We start from the raw sequence: 15500 nt of genomic DNA on the forward strand, positions 1-15500 counted from the left end.
ATCCCAAAATTAAGAGAGTTACTAGACCCAGTTGTTAGCACGTAACAAGCATTTAATACTAGCTCAGATTATTGTGAAAATAGAAAAATATTTCTCTTAGACAAATTATTCACAAAAGAAGTGGTTAAATAATTTTGAAGTACATCTTTTTCTCCTGAAAAAAAAGTACTTTTGAATCATTTCCTGTACTTAAAAAACATTGTGATAATTCATTCTATAACTGGCAGACACTATTAGAATTTATGACATTTTTAGCTATGTTGTTTGTATCAAGTATATGCATATATAACATGATATGAAATTTGGTTAAATGTGACTAAACAAAAAGTAAATACAGTTGATGTTTATAGATACTTGACCATAATGATATGTCGTAATAGATACCTTTCTCATTTAAGTTAGTCGCAGAAGCTTTTGAAATCTAACCTTTGGTTAATATGATAAACATTTCCCTTACTCTCTTTCTAAATATAATATAATTCTAGAACCATTTCAATCACATTTGTTGTTCATAATTCTAAAAAGAAACTAAGCAGGTGCCAATAAGTTGTATCTCCATAGTTTTCTATGTGACTTGTACCTTGTGCATTTCACCTTGTGCTTTTTCCTTCAGAATAAAAAGTTCAGTCCTTCTGTATAGGCCTGTAAGGCCCACATGGCCTGAGTGTGCCTTCCCTAGTTCCTCTTAGGCTTTTCTGCTGTTATGTGTCCCCGCTTAGTGCCACCAGACCCACTGCCCTCCAGCTGCACTTTCCCCGGGAAGCTTTGTATTGGCCTCTCTGGCTGCAGTGTCTGTCCCTGATAAACCTATAAGGCTGACCTGACCTCTTAAATTCCTTCAGTATTGACTCTCACTCACCTTCTTCATACATCCACCTATTCACTGTAGTTACTGTGGTGAAATTACTTTACCTCTTCATCTGCCTGTCTCCTTTCTACAATTTTTCCCCTCCCTGAAACACTTTTTGTTACGTTGGCTTCCTTTAAAGTAAACAAAAGGCCATGAACACACTGGTCTGAAGGGCAGGGTTGAGTTCTGTTTGTTGAATAGGCACATTTTCCACCAAAAGTGCCTTTGCCCCTATAATTATCCAATTGTCAATTTTTTTGCCACACTTTTCTAAGAAAGCCATTGACACAGAGGAAAATATGATTGTTAAGGAAATGACATTTTAATAATATGCTTTGGATTTAGAGAGCCCCATTCTTCCAAAAAGCTAATTTTGTATCAAAACATATAAACTAATTCATTTGTCGTCTTCTCTGGTTGTCTGAGTAACCCAGTTTATTGAAGATCGAAGCGGGAAGGGTTGAAATGGCTTACATATAATCACACAGAGAGCTGGTAGAGCTGCTAAGAAAAGCACCCAAATGTCTCTTTGTTCAATGCATCATCCTCCGTGGAGCTGTATTGGAGGTCATCTCTCATTGCTATAAGTTGTCACCTCATCTCAGTTCATGCCCGATGGCAAAGGAAATGAAGAGATAAATTTAAAACTTAGCTGGACTTTTTATAACTTTTTTTGCCTTTCAAGCTAAAGATGAAAAATATTATTTTTAGGGGATGAGAAAGTGAACAAAATAGTTTCAGACCTTTATCTACTGAAACAATATTCTATGCCTCTTGTCTCAGTCTGAGTGAGCATATTTTCAAGTAACCTTAATATTGTGACTGAAAAGAATATTAATTTTTACAGCAGGTAAAAATAATGTAATGTATGTAGTATGAGGGGGTAGGGCAGAGAGCTGTCTAATTTTGGCCTACGGAACTGGTATAGATTTTTCCTTCCAAATCAGCAGAAATGTAGCTTTAAGGGCAGCTTTCCTTACTGCTTGTGGCTTTAAAGTTAAAGGTAACTGGACCAGTTTAACATGCAGGCCAGCCTTTGACTAATCCAGCAAGTTATTATTTCCGCTCTTGCTAATGCTGCTCCCCTGTTTCTAAGTGGCCATTGGTTCTTGGGGTATATATTCTTCTCTCAGCTTTGAAATAGTTATGAATCTAAAGAACGTTAATATACAAAGCCCTTTTCTGCATAAGCAGATAAGTTGCATTGTTGCGAGGGCTGAGAAAGCCAAGAAGTGTAGGCTTCCTTGTCTTATCATTAGTGGATTTATCTTATTTTGTTTCCTTATTTCTCCTTCTTTAGTGGCAATTGTTCAGACTTCAAGAATGATTTCTTCTTTTTGAACCCAATGACAGTCTTAAAGCTACGTCACAGTTGTGATTTTTTTTTTCATGATACAGAAAGAGAATCTCAAGTCCAACAAAGAACTTGTTAGAGTTTGAAATGTGATTGCTCATTTTAACCAAAAATAATTTCAGATAGCTAAAAGCATTGAAGTATATTTACTTAATGAGTTCATGTGCCTGAAAACTAAAACTGGGTGTTTGAAGACAGCGAGGAAATGTTTCTTTTTATTTCCTTAGCCAGAACATTGCAAATTAAGGAAAACTGTTTACTAGATCAGTTTATCCTTGCTAATGAAACTTATTTTTCTCCCAATTTGGTTTCTCCATCAATTATTCAGGGATTAAAATACATTACAGTGTAATATTCAATCTCATGTATCTTCTAATGATCAGTAGTTATCAGTGGAAAGATGAGATTTCCTTTTAGCTTTGTCAGCCCCTGTCCCCACCTGCCTGCCCCCAGGTAGAATTGCCTGACTTGGAAAGTCGTGTTCCTGAAGTCCAAGGGTCTTGTTCGGTGTGCTTTGACAAACTGGTTTATTTAAATACAATGCTTTGTGCCATTCCCATGAATTTTAGCTGATTACACTGCCTTTTTTTTAGACATGTGTATTAGAATTCATGCATGCCTAATTCGGAAAATGCTTTGTACATTAAGGCTCATTTAACTACTGATGTTAGAACTTGGGAGACTCACAGTTATTGGTCATAATGTTACAATACAGTAAGAACATGGAACTTTCTTATACTGCAGGCACATAAGACGCTGTGTTGTCAACCTCTCGGTCATTAGGCATGTTGCAATTTGGCTTAGGTCTTAACCGGCCAGGATGACACAGTGAAGAAATGTTTAGTCATGTAAAGAAAATCAGTGCCCAGCATGCAGTGATAGTGATAGGGTAGGCACTCCCCTTTGGATTTTCATAGGAGGGATTGATTTGTGTGCATTACTGGGTCCGTGTAAAATGGTGTCCTCTTGGCACCCGCTGAATATAAATTTCAGTAAATGTTTTTTTGTTGCTGCAGATTAGTGTAATACAGTGAAATTTGCTGTAACTGAGAGGAGGCAGTGGTTGGGCGTCTGCTAATAGCCTGAAAGTAACTAATGAGGATGTGCAGTCGGAACGATTGATTGAATAGCTGCAGTCCTGTGTGTTTCTTTCTCGCTTGCTCTCTGCAAGCTGTAGAGAGGGAGGGGGAAGAGCAAGACACGGGGAGAGAGCGAGAGAAAAAACGCTTTCTCTTAAGTGGAAGTAGCACGGATCCCAGGGGCCAGGAGGCCAGAAATGGAAGTTTAAACTGCATTTATCTTTTAAAGGGAGAACAGCAGGAATCAAAATGTCAGAATCTGGAGTCACGAGTTACTCTTTATTTTTTAAGATCTGGAAGATAACACAGAATACTTTTTTTAGGATGTGTTTTTTTTTTCCTTGTCCATGTTGAGATTATCTAATGTTATCTAAGAAGCTGGATTCCTATATGTCTGTCAGTTGAAGTGGAGATGGGAAGCAGTTGTGATAAAGGTATAATATGTATATATCTATCATCTGTGTGTGCGTGTGTAAGTGCATATATATATATATGCATATATATATATATATCACTCTATGAAAAAAAATTTAAATGTAACCTTAATGTAGAGTATAGTAATTAAATTGGAGAATACCACATCATCTGCAAAAACTGAAGCGTGTTAGGTCAGTTTAAACAGATTTAGGATTCCAGAGTAAGATCTTAGTGAGGTCGTATCGCCAGAACAAGGAGAAGCTGATCTATTTTTATATCTGCATAGGCATATATGTTATTTTATCCTAGCAGCAGCTTTTAGTTTTCTTGTGGACCTTTGGTTGCAGTCTGGTGAATCATTTTATCAGCACGGAACTGAACTTTGACCTCTGTGCAGACATCATCAAATCATGTGAAACACTAGTCTAAATTTATTCACAAGAATATAAAAAAATTTCACTGGATTTTGTTAACTCCTATATTGCTGACATAGAGAAGTAGATTCATACACTGTGAGATGCAAATATTAAGTGAACTTAGAAATAGTAAACATAGAGAAAACTACTTTTTATATTTGCATAGCTAAAGATAAAAGCTGTACACTAAAGCAGATTCTTGATGAGGGGGACAATCTCCCTAGTGTCTTGATGGTGTCTCTTTAGAGATAAAGAGACAAATTATGTAGAGATAGAATGTAATGTACCTTTAAAGCAAAGTAGTTTTTTGTGAGAAAAAAAAAAAAAGTCAATAATTTTACAGGTCAGTGGAAGAGCCCTAAATCTGGGTTTTTAATGATGTTTCTTTTTTCTTTTCCAGAGGTGCCAGCAGAAAGGTCCCCCCGCAGACGGAGTATCTCAGGGACCAGTACATCAGAGAAACCCAACTCTATGGACACTGCAAATACCTCACCCTTCAAAGTACCAGTAAGTGTGTCTCTTCTCTAAAAGAATATTTTACTTTGCTCCTCTCTTCTTAGAATTAGAGACAGTTGCTAAGAAATCAAAATATTTTGCTCCCCAAGAATCTCTTTATCAAGTTACTAGCTAAAAACCTATCACAGTTCTATAAAGATGCTGGTAGATTTTTTTTTTTTTCCAAAGGATGGGGTATAATTTTTTTAGTAGTGGAGCCTAAGCAGAGAATGATGAGACTCAAAGGTGCAGAGCAAATTATCCGAGAATTAGACAGTTATGAGTTCTAATCCTGAAACCTGGCCTGTGCTTTGCTTAAGCGATCTTATAGATGACCCTGTAAGTGCTTAAGAAATACCCTGGAAGAAATGTTCCAATCACAAATACTCCTTAAACTGACTAGGCAGTACTGGGAATCAGTATTATATATGAAAGAATGCCGAGATGGAAAGGCTATAAGCCATCAGGTTAGCTGACCACCAGTTGCAGCCCTGGTTTGGAGACCTTTTTGATATAACTTGGAATAACCCAGATTTTAATTCATCTATTTTCTTTGTTTACTGAATAAGAAATATACTTACTTTCTAATCAAATTATTTTATTAAAATTCATTGTTTTTAAACTTAAAAAGAATTATATCTGTGAAGTTGGTCATTATTAGTAGTACAATAAAGTGGAACTAGCCTTTTCTATTGGAGGGAAAAAAAAAAAGATTTTTAAAAAAATTCAGCCAAGTAAATATGTCATATTCTTTATTTATTCCGATATTAGTTTTTAAAATTAGGATGATCTTTGAAGTAGAACTGGTATTTTGAGATATAAGCTGGCAGTCCCTTGTAAGTTAACCAAAGCAAATGTTTTATTTTGCGTTTATCCTGAGAAGCAAGATTTCCCCTTGTTATATATTCTCACTGCCTTGTAGAGTTTGTGGATATCTAGTACTGTGATACCTTTCAAATTTTTATAAATCTTATTTTTAAAGATCACAAGCAAATTGCATTAATATTCTAACCAAATTATGACAGGAATTTTAAAATATAAAATTTCATGCCTTTTACTAAATTTCTTTGTTCTAATAGACATGACTGCTTATTTAAAATTTGTTTTCATCAGTGCAAAACATTTTTTCTCTCTCTTTCCTTTCATGTTTCCTTGGTGAAGCAAATCAAATATAGTGAAACTATCTATACACAGAGTTTGGTGAAAAGGTTTGAGTTAAAATTTGAAGTTTTCATACTATGCTAGAGTAGAACGATGAATTCTTAAGTTTTTTTTTTTTTCTTTAACATGAATAACTGAAGAAGAATATCCCTCTGCAATGTGGTGACATTGAAGTACTTCTTATATTAAATCTGAAGTTCATGGCTGGGCTTTTAAATTTTTAATTAATTAGCAGTAACAATTTTCACTTAAAAAGTAAATTGGCAGCTAATTTGTTTACCTTGATAATAAGACTGATTATTTTGGAGTAAAAGTAGGAAGGCAGTGATGCGTATACATGAAGACTAGCACCGCTTACTGACCACTTACTTACTCATTTGACATTCTTTTGACAATCTCAGTCACCTCATGGATTTAGAAATATTGAGGGAAAGAAGGGACCTCTGACTAACCGATGCAGTCAGAAAGCCCATGCACTTAAATCTCCAGAATTTAGCCATTCATAAGCCTTCACCTAGACAGTTGTTTGGGAAAATAGCCGTCAGAACACACTGACACACTGATTGCAATTTCTTTAAATGGCAAAATAATAAAATAAAATAATTTTTTAAAAAATGGCAGTGAGTAGAGGAAGAAGCAGAGAAAATGAAAAATGAGGAGTCATTAAAAACAACCTGAATTCACTTAGGATAAAGGCACATAGCCTGATACTTACCAGTAGTGCCATTGTACTCCGGAATGGATGGTGCACAGTGCAGTGATTGTCAGTGATGGTAATAATCCGAAATCATCAAGGGAAAGTGAAATTCTGTTGTTTCTACTGGGCTTTTTAAAAAGGGGAACTGTATAATATTATGTGATATATATCCATGGAGAATATTTCAAATCTTAAAGATATGTGAAACTTTATAAAACTCGTTATTCGGAAAAATCTAGTCTGTGACGTCCCTTCCTTTGATAATGGTGGATAAATCATTTATATTCTTTTAAGAGAAACCAAAATATGTTGGCTCTTTGGGGCACTGCAGTACTTGGATGTCTGTGGAAGTACATCCTATTTTTTAAATTTCCGTATAATACCAATAGCTAATGTGACTTACCTCACTTAAGTGTATTGCCGGAAGAAGCACGCCTTCTTTTCAGATAAACACAAAATATTTTTGTCGTAAATATCACAAAAGGCTTTTTGAACATGGGAAAGTAGTACAAAAAGGAACCAAACTTTGAGATACTTAAGTTACTTATATAGCACCTCAAAGATCAATTCCATGTTAGCTTTATGAAGGGGCCAGAATGAGATTTAAGCACAATTACTTGTGGTTCTAGGATTCAGGAGTCTTTACTAAGTGGTGAACAGCAGGGTCAGTACGCATCAGAACTCCAAAGAGGAGCTAGTCATAGACTCTCCTAAAGGGCCTTATTCATCCTAGATCTATTTTCAGGCTTACTAAATGCAGATAAAATAGATTTTAACAAGTCTGATGGAAATCAATGACAATGACACACTTACTGAATGCTTATGTTGTTAGCTTTTTGTTTTTTTAGGGCCGCATCCACGGCATATGGAAGTTCCCAGGCTAGGGGTCAAATCGGAGCTACAGCTGCCAGCCTACCCCACAGTCACAGCAACACTGGATCCTAGCCACGTCTGCGACCTACACCACAGCTCACGGCAATGCCAGATCCTTAACCCCTGAGCGAGGCCAGGGATCAGACAGGCATCCTCATGGATCCTGGTCATGTTCAGTACTGCTGAGCCACGATGGGAACTCCTTGAATGCTTATTTTGAGCGAAGTATTGGTGATTCGCCAATTGATTTTGATCAAAGTATTGATACTCTTGACACACTCCTTGGTACTGGGGAAACAGAAATGAACACAACAGCATTTCCAACCCAGAGGATTTGTAGTCTACTAGCAAGAGACAGAAAAATGACCAGATTCATAAGGAGGTAGATGAGCCTAGTGACACAGATTTTTAGCAATGCACTGTGCAAGCTAAGGCTTTGTCCAGGAGCCATTATTTCAGCTGAGTTTCAAAGGCTGGATGAAAATAGTTGACAGGAGAAGGAGAGTATTCCAGGCTGAGAGAATAGCATTTGAAAGACATACTTCATAAGGTGACTCATACCTTCAGGGAATAGAGAAAAGCTTTACTGAGGCAGGAATCACAAATTCCACAAAAAGCATGAAAGCACAAATTGCAAGAGATGGTGAATGGGTAGGTTGGAGCACAGCTGTAAGTAGATTTGTTTCTCAAGTTTAACTAAATTGTGCTGGCCACTAAAGCATTGAGATGTGTCTAATTGAAATACTTGTCTTGGCTCAAAAGCTAAACCAAGTTTAATAAATATTTTGAATATTGGTAAATTACTTGACTCTGTGTGACTCTCCTTGCTTTCACTGTCTCAAAGTAATGGGTAAGGGGTTATCATTCAATAGAAGGCCAGTCTGGCCCCAATCCCTAGCTATTAGCTGACACTGCTGATGGTTCTAGAGTAGTGGTTCACCCTAGGGAGATCCCCAGAAGCCAGTGGGTAGGAGTTGCTTGTATCCTGCTGACTGCTGCTGGAGAAGGCAGAAAGGAGCCAAGGAATAATTATAGCAGTGAGCCCATAGCAGGGAAACCCCAAACCTTTAAACCTTTGTTTATCTTCTTCATTTGCCCAAATTTCTATTTTTTAGGACTTAAAATAGGTAACTAGTAAGCAGTATATTCTTGTATGTTCCTGACTTTAAGCCATTTTTATGCAGATATTAGATAGCAGAGACAATAAGTTTAAAAATAAGAACACAAGAAATGGAAGATGGAATTTATATGACCATTGAACCTATAGGTTAATGCAAAGTCTTGGCTTTTAGGTATGTTTAAATGTATTTGTATTTTTATCTAATCATAGCTGTAAGGAAAGCAGAGATCTGCCAAATAGTTTTTCTGTTCTTCCTCCACTTTCATTTCATCTTTCTTCACTTTAATTCCAATTGCAGTTATTTGTTTGTAGGTCTCTGTCCCTCATTATACAATAAATATCTCTTCTACTTATCTTTGTAGCTACCCCAATACCTAACAACAGTACCTGGTACATAGGAAACACTCAACAAACAATTGTTGAATGGATAGCATATACATGAATTATCTAAGAACCAGAATCAAGTATCTGTCTCACACTTCCTCTCTTGGTTTTATTGTTAAAACTGCATTCAAATGGTATTACAAGAGTGATTAGGAAGAGTCAGTAAACTAATAAAAAGTTATCCCAGTACTTAAATTTAATTCAGAAAGGGACTAGGCTAACATCTTGTAATTCTGTAGATTCGCTTCATAGTGCCTGAGTTTTGGGAACAGGCTTCTTTCTTTAGTATTCTATGTATAAAGTGACTATTGATATTTATGATTTTTGTATTGCTTCTCCTTAGACGATGCCATCAATTTAGCTTTGGCTAAAAGAAAGCTGCTTGTGTTCCGGGCCAGGTGCTCCGCTTAGTGTTCTCATTTCCATAACACAATGGTCTGAGTTGGCCTTCCATGTGAATGTAACACAATGCAGTTGCAGCTGCTTCATTTGTATTAGCTTTGAGCTTGGCTCTGAAAGAATTCAGGCACTAAAATATATGCCAAGACAACCAGAAAGCATAGTTGAAATAAGACAGTAACTGACTATTCCTGTGTAACCCTCCTCACGTTCTTGTCACAGCGACACCTGAGCATTACCAGTCAGACCTACTAGAAACAAAAGGCTGTCAAAAGATGAAACTTTTGCATGGTTTGGGGAAGAAAGGAAGCTCGAAAGAATAAATGTAGACGAAATTAAATTCCTGTACAGGAGTTCCCGTTGTGGCGCAGCAGAGGTGAATTTGACTAGTATCCGTGATGATGTGGGTAGGATCCCTTGCCTCACTTAGTGGGTCAGGGATCTGGTGTTGCTGTGAGCTGTGGTGTAGGCCGCAGATGCGGCTCAGATCCCATGTTGCTGTGGCTGTGGAATAGGCCAGAAGCTGTAGGTCCAATTTGACTCCTAGCCTAGGAACCTCCATATGCCTCAGGTGCAGCCCTAAAAAGAAAAAAAAAAAAATCTGTACAAAAAGAAATGTTACATCCTTTCTTAAGTATTAAGATACTGGCCTCAGTTGGTATTTCTCTCTACTTTGAATAGAATCCTCAATAAGATCTTTGTTTTTTAAGTTAAACAAAGAGACAGAAAGCTTCATGCATACTTACTAAAGACCATAGAGTGCACATTGTCCAAACAGTGGTTTTCAACTCTGGCTGTACACAGAAATCTTCTAAGGAACTTTAAAAACAGTACCCCTGCATGGGCTCCACCACTTAAATTCTCTGCACTAGAACCCAGTATTCTACATTTTTAAAAAACCTTTCCAGATGATTCTAACATGCAGCCCGGATTGAGAAGTGTTTGTCTAAATGACTGATTAAAATATTAGGAACTCTTTTTAGTCCGTGTATTCCCAGTATCTTCTTTTGTACCTTCAATTCTGCCGTAAAAAACAAGCAAGTGATCGTTTCTCAGGGGCCTGCTGTTGCCCAAAACAAGTTGCTGCATTACATGTTAGTTACCCTCCTAAATGTTTGTGACAGTCAGTTCAGATAAGCAGTCTAATTTTACAGAATACTTTATTGTGGCTCAGTGACCTCTGATCAGCCTAAGAATCTCAGTCTTAGCAGTGAAACATTCAGTTTGAATTTGTAGCACTTGACCCACAATGCTCTTTCAGTTTTTGTATTCTCATTGCTATTATGTTTTAGGACACTTAGTCTTCTCCTTTGCTGCTTAAAGATTCTTTATTCATCTTTCTTCCTTCTCTTTCCTGACCATCTGTGTGGAGTTAAAATCCATAATAGGATCACCCTGCGGTAATACCTCTTTTAATAAAAAGTGCATTTATATTCATATATGTGTGAATATATATTCATATTATATGCCTATCAAAATATTACTACCAGAGGTAAAAATAATATAAAAAGCATAGGGATGTCAGAGAAGAAAAATTGTAGGCTGAAGATATTAAATATTAACCATAACTTTAAATCATTTTGAAATCAGGATGCATGTAATTTTTAAATCTTTGAATGATAAATAACCTAGAAAATATAAAATGCAAAGAAGAGAAAAAAGGCATAATGTTAGACACAACCCCTTGAGGGGAATAGAAAGCAGATAGCAAATACCTGGAGGAAAAGGGAGCAACATGGCAGGGCATAGTGCCAAGATCCTGAACTTGAAAGAATCAAAGAATGGTGGAAACCTTCCCCATTCCATGGCTCTACCTAGAAATAGGTTTGCAGTAGTGCGAAGTAGTAGAGATTCCAGCTTATCCTGCCTGGGAGAAGGAGGCTGTTTGAGAGAGCACAGGATGAATTCAATTATGGTTCATTCTTATGGATAGTGTCCTGTAAGGATGTCTCCTCAAAGCCAGGATATTTTTCTTCTGCTTTAATGGGGGCAGAGAGGCTTAACACCTTTCATATCACAACCAGAAATAAGCATTTTGAAGGGCAAATACCTGCTTGGCGGGGGGGGGCATATAATTAGCCACTAAGTATAACAGGTATTAGATGCTTTCTCCTTTCAAAAAAGTTAGGAAGCTAGAAATACATACACAGGAAAGTTTGCCAACTTCTCAATTTTCTAAGATTAGCTCAACAGGAAGGTGTTTTTGTACTTCTCAGCTGTGCCAATACTCAGCAAGGTAGAAACACTGCTGGTAAAGAGTAATACCCTGAAGTGCTTTCCTACCATCAGGCCATTTAATTTTATAACCAATGCCAATACCAAACTGCTGGATCTTGAAAAGTTTTGTTTTAAATTAAACATCTATGAATTTCATTTTTATCATTTATTTTGTTGTTGGAATCTGTTTGATATACAATATTATGTTCTTTTCAGAAGTACTGCGAAGTGATTTGACCTTTGCATACATAGTGAAATGATCCCCATTATAAGTCTAATAACTATCCATCCCCATGCAGAGTTATTACAGTATTACTTCCCATATTCTTTATGCTGGGTATTTCATCTCTGAGGCTTATTTTTTTTTTTATAACTGGAGGTTTATACCTCTTAATCCCCTTTACCTATTTTGCTCCCTCTTCTCTGCCACCCACCCATTTGTCCTCTGTATCTCTGAGTCCATTTTTATTTATTTGTTTTTACATTATACATATAAGTTAGATCATAGTGTATTTGTCTTTGTCTAACTTTATTTCACTTAGCATAATACCCTCTAGATCCATCCATGTTGTCACAAATAGCAAGATATTATTTATTTTTTTTATTGGCTAATATTCTAGCATGTGTGTGTGTGATATACACATAAATACATACACATACATACCAGATCATTTTATCATACACCTTTTTTATCCATTTATCTATTGATAGATATTAATGTTGTTTCCATATCTTGGGTTTTATAAATAATGCTTCAGTGAACATTGGTATGCATGTATATTTTTTTTCTTTTGTTTTTGCGGCATGTGGAAATTCCCAGGCTACGGGTCAAATAGGAGCTGCAAGGGCTGGCCTACACCATTCCCACAGCAGTGTGGGATCTGAGCTGCCTCTGTGACCTACACTATAGTTCACAGCAACATCACCTCCTTAACCCACTGAATGAGGACAGGGATCTAACCCACATTCTCATGGATACTAGTTGGGTTCGCTGCCATTGAGCCACAATGGGAACTCCTGCCTGTATCTTTTCAAATTAAATGTTTTGTTTCCTTCAAGTAAATACCCAGAAGGGGAATTACTGGATCTTATAGTAGTTGTATTTTTAATTTTTTGAGGAACCTCCATACTGTTTGTACCAACTTGCGTTCCCACCAAACATACGTAAAATTTCCCATCCTTGTCAACAGTTGTTATTTGTTGTCTTTTTTGATGATAGGAAAATGGGATAGTATTTTGATTGGCATTTCCCTGGTGATTAGTGATGTTGAGCATCTTTTCATGTGTCTGTTGGCCATCTGTATGTCGTCTTTAGGAAAAAGTGCTTTTTCGGGTCCTCTGCCCATTTATTAATTGAGTTATTTATTTTTTCGATGATGAGTTGTATAAGTTCTTTATATATTTTGGATATTAACCCCTTATTGGATATATTATTTACAAATATTTTATCTTATTCAGTAGGCTCTCTTTTTGTTTTGTTAATAGTTTCCTTCACCATGCAAAAACTTTTTAGTTTGATGTATCCCCATTTGTTTATGTTTGCTTTTATTTCCCTTGCCTAAGACACCTTCAAAAAAATGTTATAAGGACCACAGTCAAAAAGCACACTACCTATCTTTTCTTCTAAAAGATGTATAGCTTCGGGCCTTACATTTATGTCTTTAAACCATCTGGAGTTTATTTTTCTTTATGATCTGAGAAAACAGTCCAGTTTGATTCTTTTGCATTTGGCTCTCCAGTTTTCCCAGAACCATGTTGAAGAGGCTGTCTTCTCTTATTGTATATTCCTGTCTCTTTTGTCATGGATTACTTGACCATATAAGTGTGGATTTATCTCTGGGTTCTCTATTCTATTCCATTGATCTGTGTGTCTGGTTTTGTGCCAGTGCCATACTGTTTTGATTACTGTAGCTTTGTGGTGTAGTCTAAAGTCAGGGAATATGATTCTTCCAACTCTATTCTTCTTTCTCAAGATTATTTTGGCTGTCTGGGGTCTTTGTGTTTCCACACAAATTTAGAAAGTATTTGTTCTAGTTCTGTGAAGAAATGCCCTTAGTATTTTGATAGGGATTTCATTGGATCTGTAGATTGCCTTGAGTAGTATGGTCATTTTAACAATATTAATTATTCCCATCCATGAACACAGTGTATCTTTCTATCTATTTGTTTCATCTTCAGTTTCTTTTATCAGGGTCTTACAGTTTTTGAGTATAGGTCTTTTACCTCCTTAGGTAGATTTATTCTTAGGTGGTTTGGTTTTTTTGTGTTTGTTTTGCTTTTTAGGGCCACATCCATAGCATATGGAAGTTCCCAGGCTAGTGGTCATATCAGAGCTACAGCTATCAGCCTGTGCTACAGCCATAGTAACAAAGGATCTGGGTCTGAGCTGAGTCTGTGACTTTCACCACAGCTCACAGCAATGCCAGATCCCTGAACCACTGAGCAAGGCTAGGGATTGAACCTGCTTCATCGTGGATATTAGATTCGTTTCTGCTGTGCCACAATGGGAATTGCCTATTCTTAGGTATTTTATTCTTTCTTATGGAATTGTAGATGGGATTGTTTGTTTCATCTCTCTTTCTGATAGTTTGTTGATAGTATACAGAAATGCAACATATTTCTGTATATTAATTTTGTATCTTGCAACTTTACTGAATTCATTGATGAGTTGCTAGTAGTTTTCTATTGGCAATGTTAGGGTTTTCTATATATAGTGTCATGTCATCTGCAAACAGTGACAGATTTACTTCTTACTTTCCAATTTGGATTCCTTTTATTTCTTTTCCTTTTCTGATTGCTGTAGCTAGGACTTTTCTATACTATGTTAAATAAAAGTGGCAAGGGTAGACACCCTTGTCTTGTGCTTGATCTTGGAGGAAATGCTTTCAGCTTTTCACTATTGAGTATAATGTTTGCTATGGGCTTGTCATATATGGCCTTTATTATTTTGAGGTAGGTTCCTGCTATGTGCACTTTCTGGAGAATTTTTGTTATAAATGGATGTTGAATTTTGTCCAAAGCTTTTTCTGCATCTATCGAGATGATCATAATGGATTTTATTTTTCAACTTGGTAATATGGTATATCACACTGATTGATTTGCAGTCATTGAAAAATCCTTGTGTTCCTGGAATTAACCCCACTTGACCATGATGTATTATATTTTTAATGTATTACTGTATTTGGTTTGCTAATCTTTTATTATGAATTTTTAGATCTATGTTTATGAGTGATATTGGCCTGTAATTTTCTTTTTTGTGTGATTTCTTTTTGTTTTGTTATCAGGGTGATGCCTCATTGAATGAGTTTGGGAGCATTCCTTCTTCCCATTTTTTGGAGCATTTTGAGAAGGATAGGTGTTAACTCGTCTCTAAATATTTCGTAGAATTCACCTGTGAAGCCATTTGTGTGTTGGGAGTTTTTAAAATTACTGAATCAATTTCATTGCTGGTAATAGGCCTGTTGGTATTTTCTGTTTCTTCCTGGTTCAATCTTGGGAAATTGTACATTTCTATGAATTTGTGCATTTTTCTAGATTGTCCATTTTATTGGCATATGGTAGTTCATAGTAGTCTCTTATGATCCTTTGTCTTTCTGTGATATTGTTTTTAACTCCTCTTTTTTATTTATAATTTTATTGATTTGAGCTCTCTCAGCTCTCTTTTTTTCCTTGAGGAGTCTGGTTAAAAGTTTGTCAGTTTTTTTGGAGTTTGCATTGTGGCTCAGCAGTAATGAACCAGACTAGTGTCTGTGAGGATGTGGCTTCAATCCCTGGCCCTGCTCATCAGGTTAAGGATCTGGTTTTGCTCTGAGCTGCAGTGTAGGTCGCAGACATGTCTCAGATCTGGTGTTGCTGTGGCTGTGGTGTAGGTTGGCAGCTGCAGCTCTGATTTGACCCCTAGCCTGGAACCTTCTATATGCCATAGGTATAGCCCTAAAAAGAAAAAAAAAAAGATAAAAAATTGGTCAGTTTTTTAAAATATTTGCAAAGAACCAATTTAGTTTCATTGATCTTTTTTATTGTCTTTTTAGTCTCCAT

At 36.4% G+C, this 15500-nt stretch overlaps 1 protein-coding gene across 6 annotated transcripts in view; it reads left to right on the forward strand.

Annotated features, from left to right (window-relative positions):
• The window catches only part of RASAL2 (RAS protein activator like 2), a 388439-nt gene that overhangs the window by 283849 nt on the left and 89090 nt on the right, over window positions 1-15500 (forward strand). For all 6 annotated transcript variants that reach the window (XM_047752626.1, XM_047752627.1, XM_047752624.1 and 3 more), the window contains one exon: window positions 4517-4623. In XM_047752626.1, the coding sequence (XP_047608582.1) occupies window positions 4517-4623 (107 nt within the window). The remainder of the gene's footprint in view (window positions 1-4516; window positions 4624-15500) is intronic.

The sequence above is a fragment of the Phacochoerus africanus genome, chromosome 11 (assembly GCF_016906955.1).
Source record: "Phacochoerus africanus isolate WHEZ1 chromosome 11, ROS_Pafr_v1, whole genome shotgun sequence".
In the NCBI taxonomy this organism is placed as follows: Eukaryota; Metazoa; Chordata; class Mammalia; order Artiodactyla; family Suidae; genus Phacochoerus; species Phacochoerus africanus.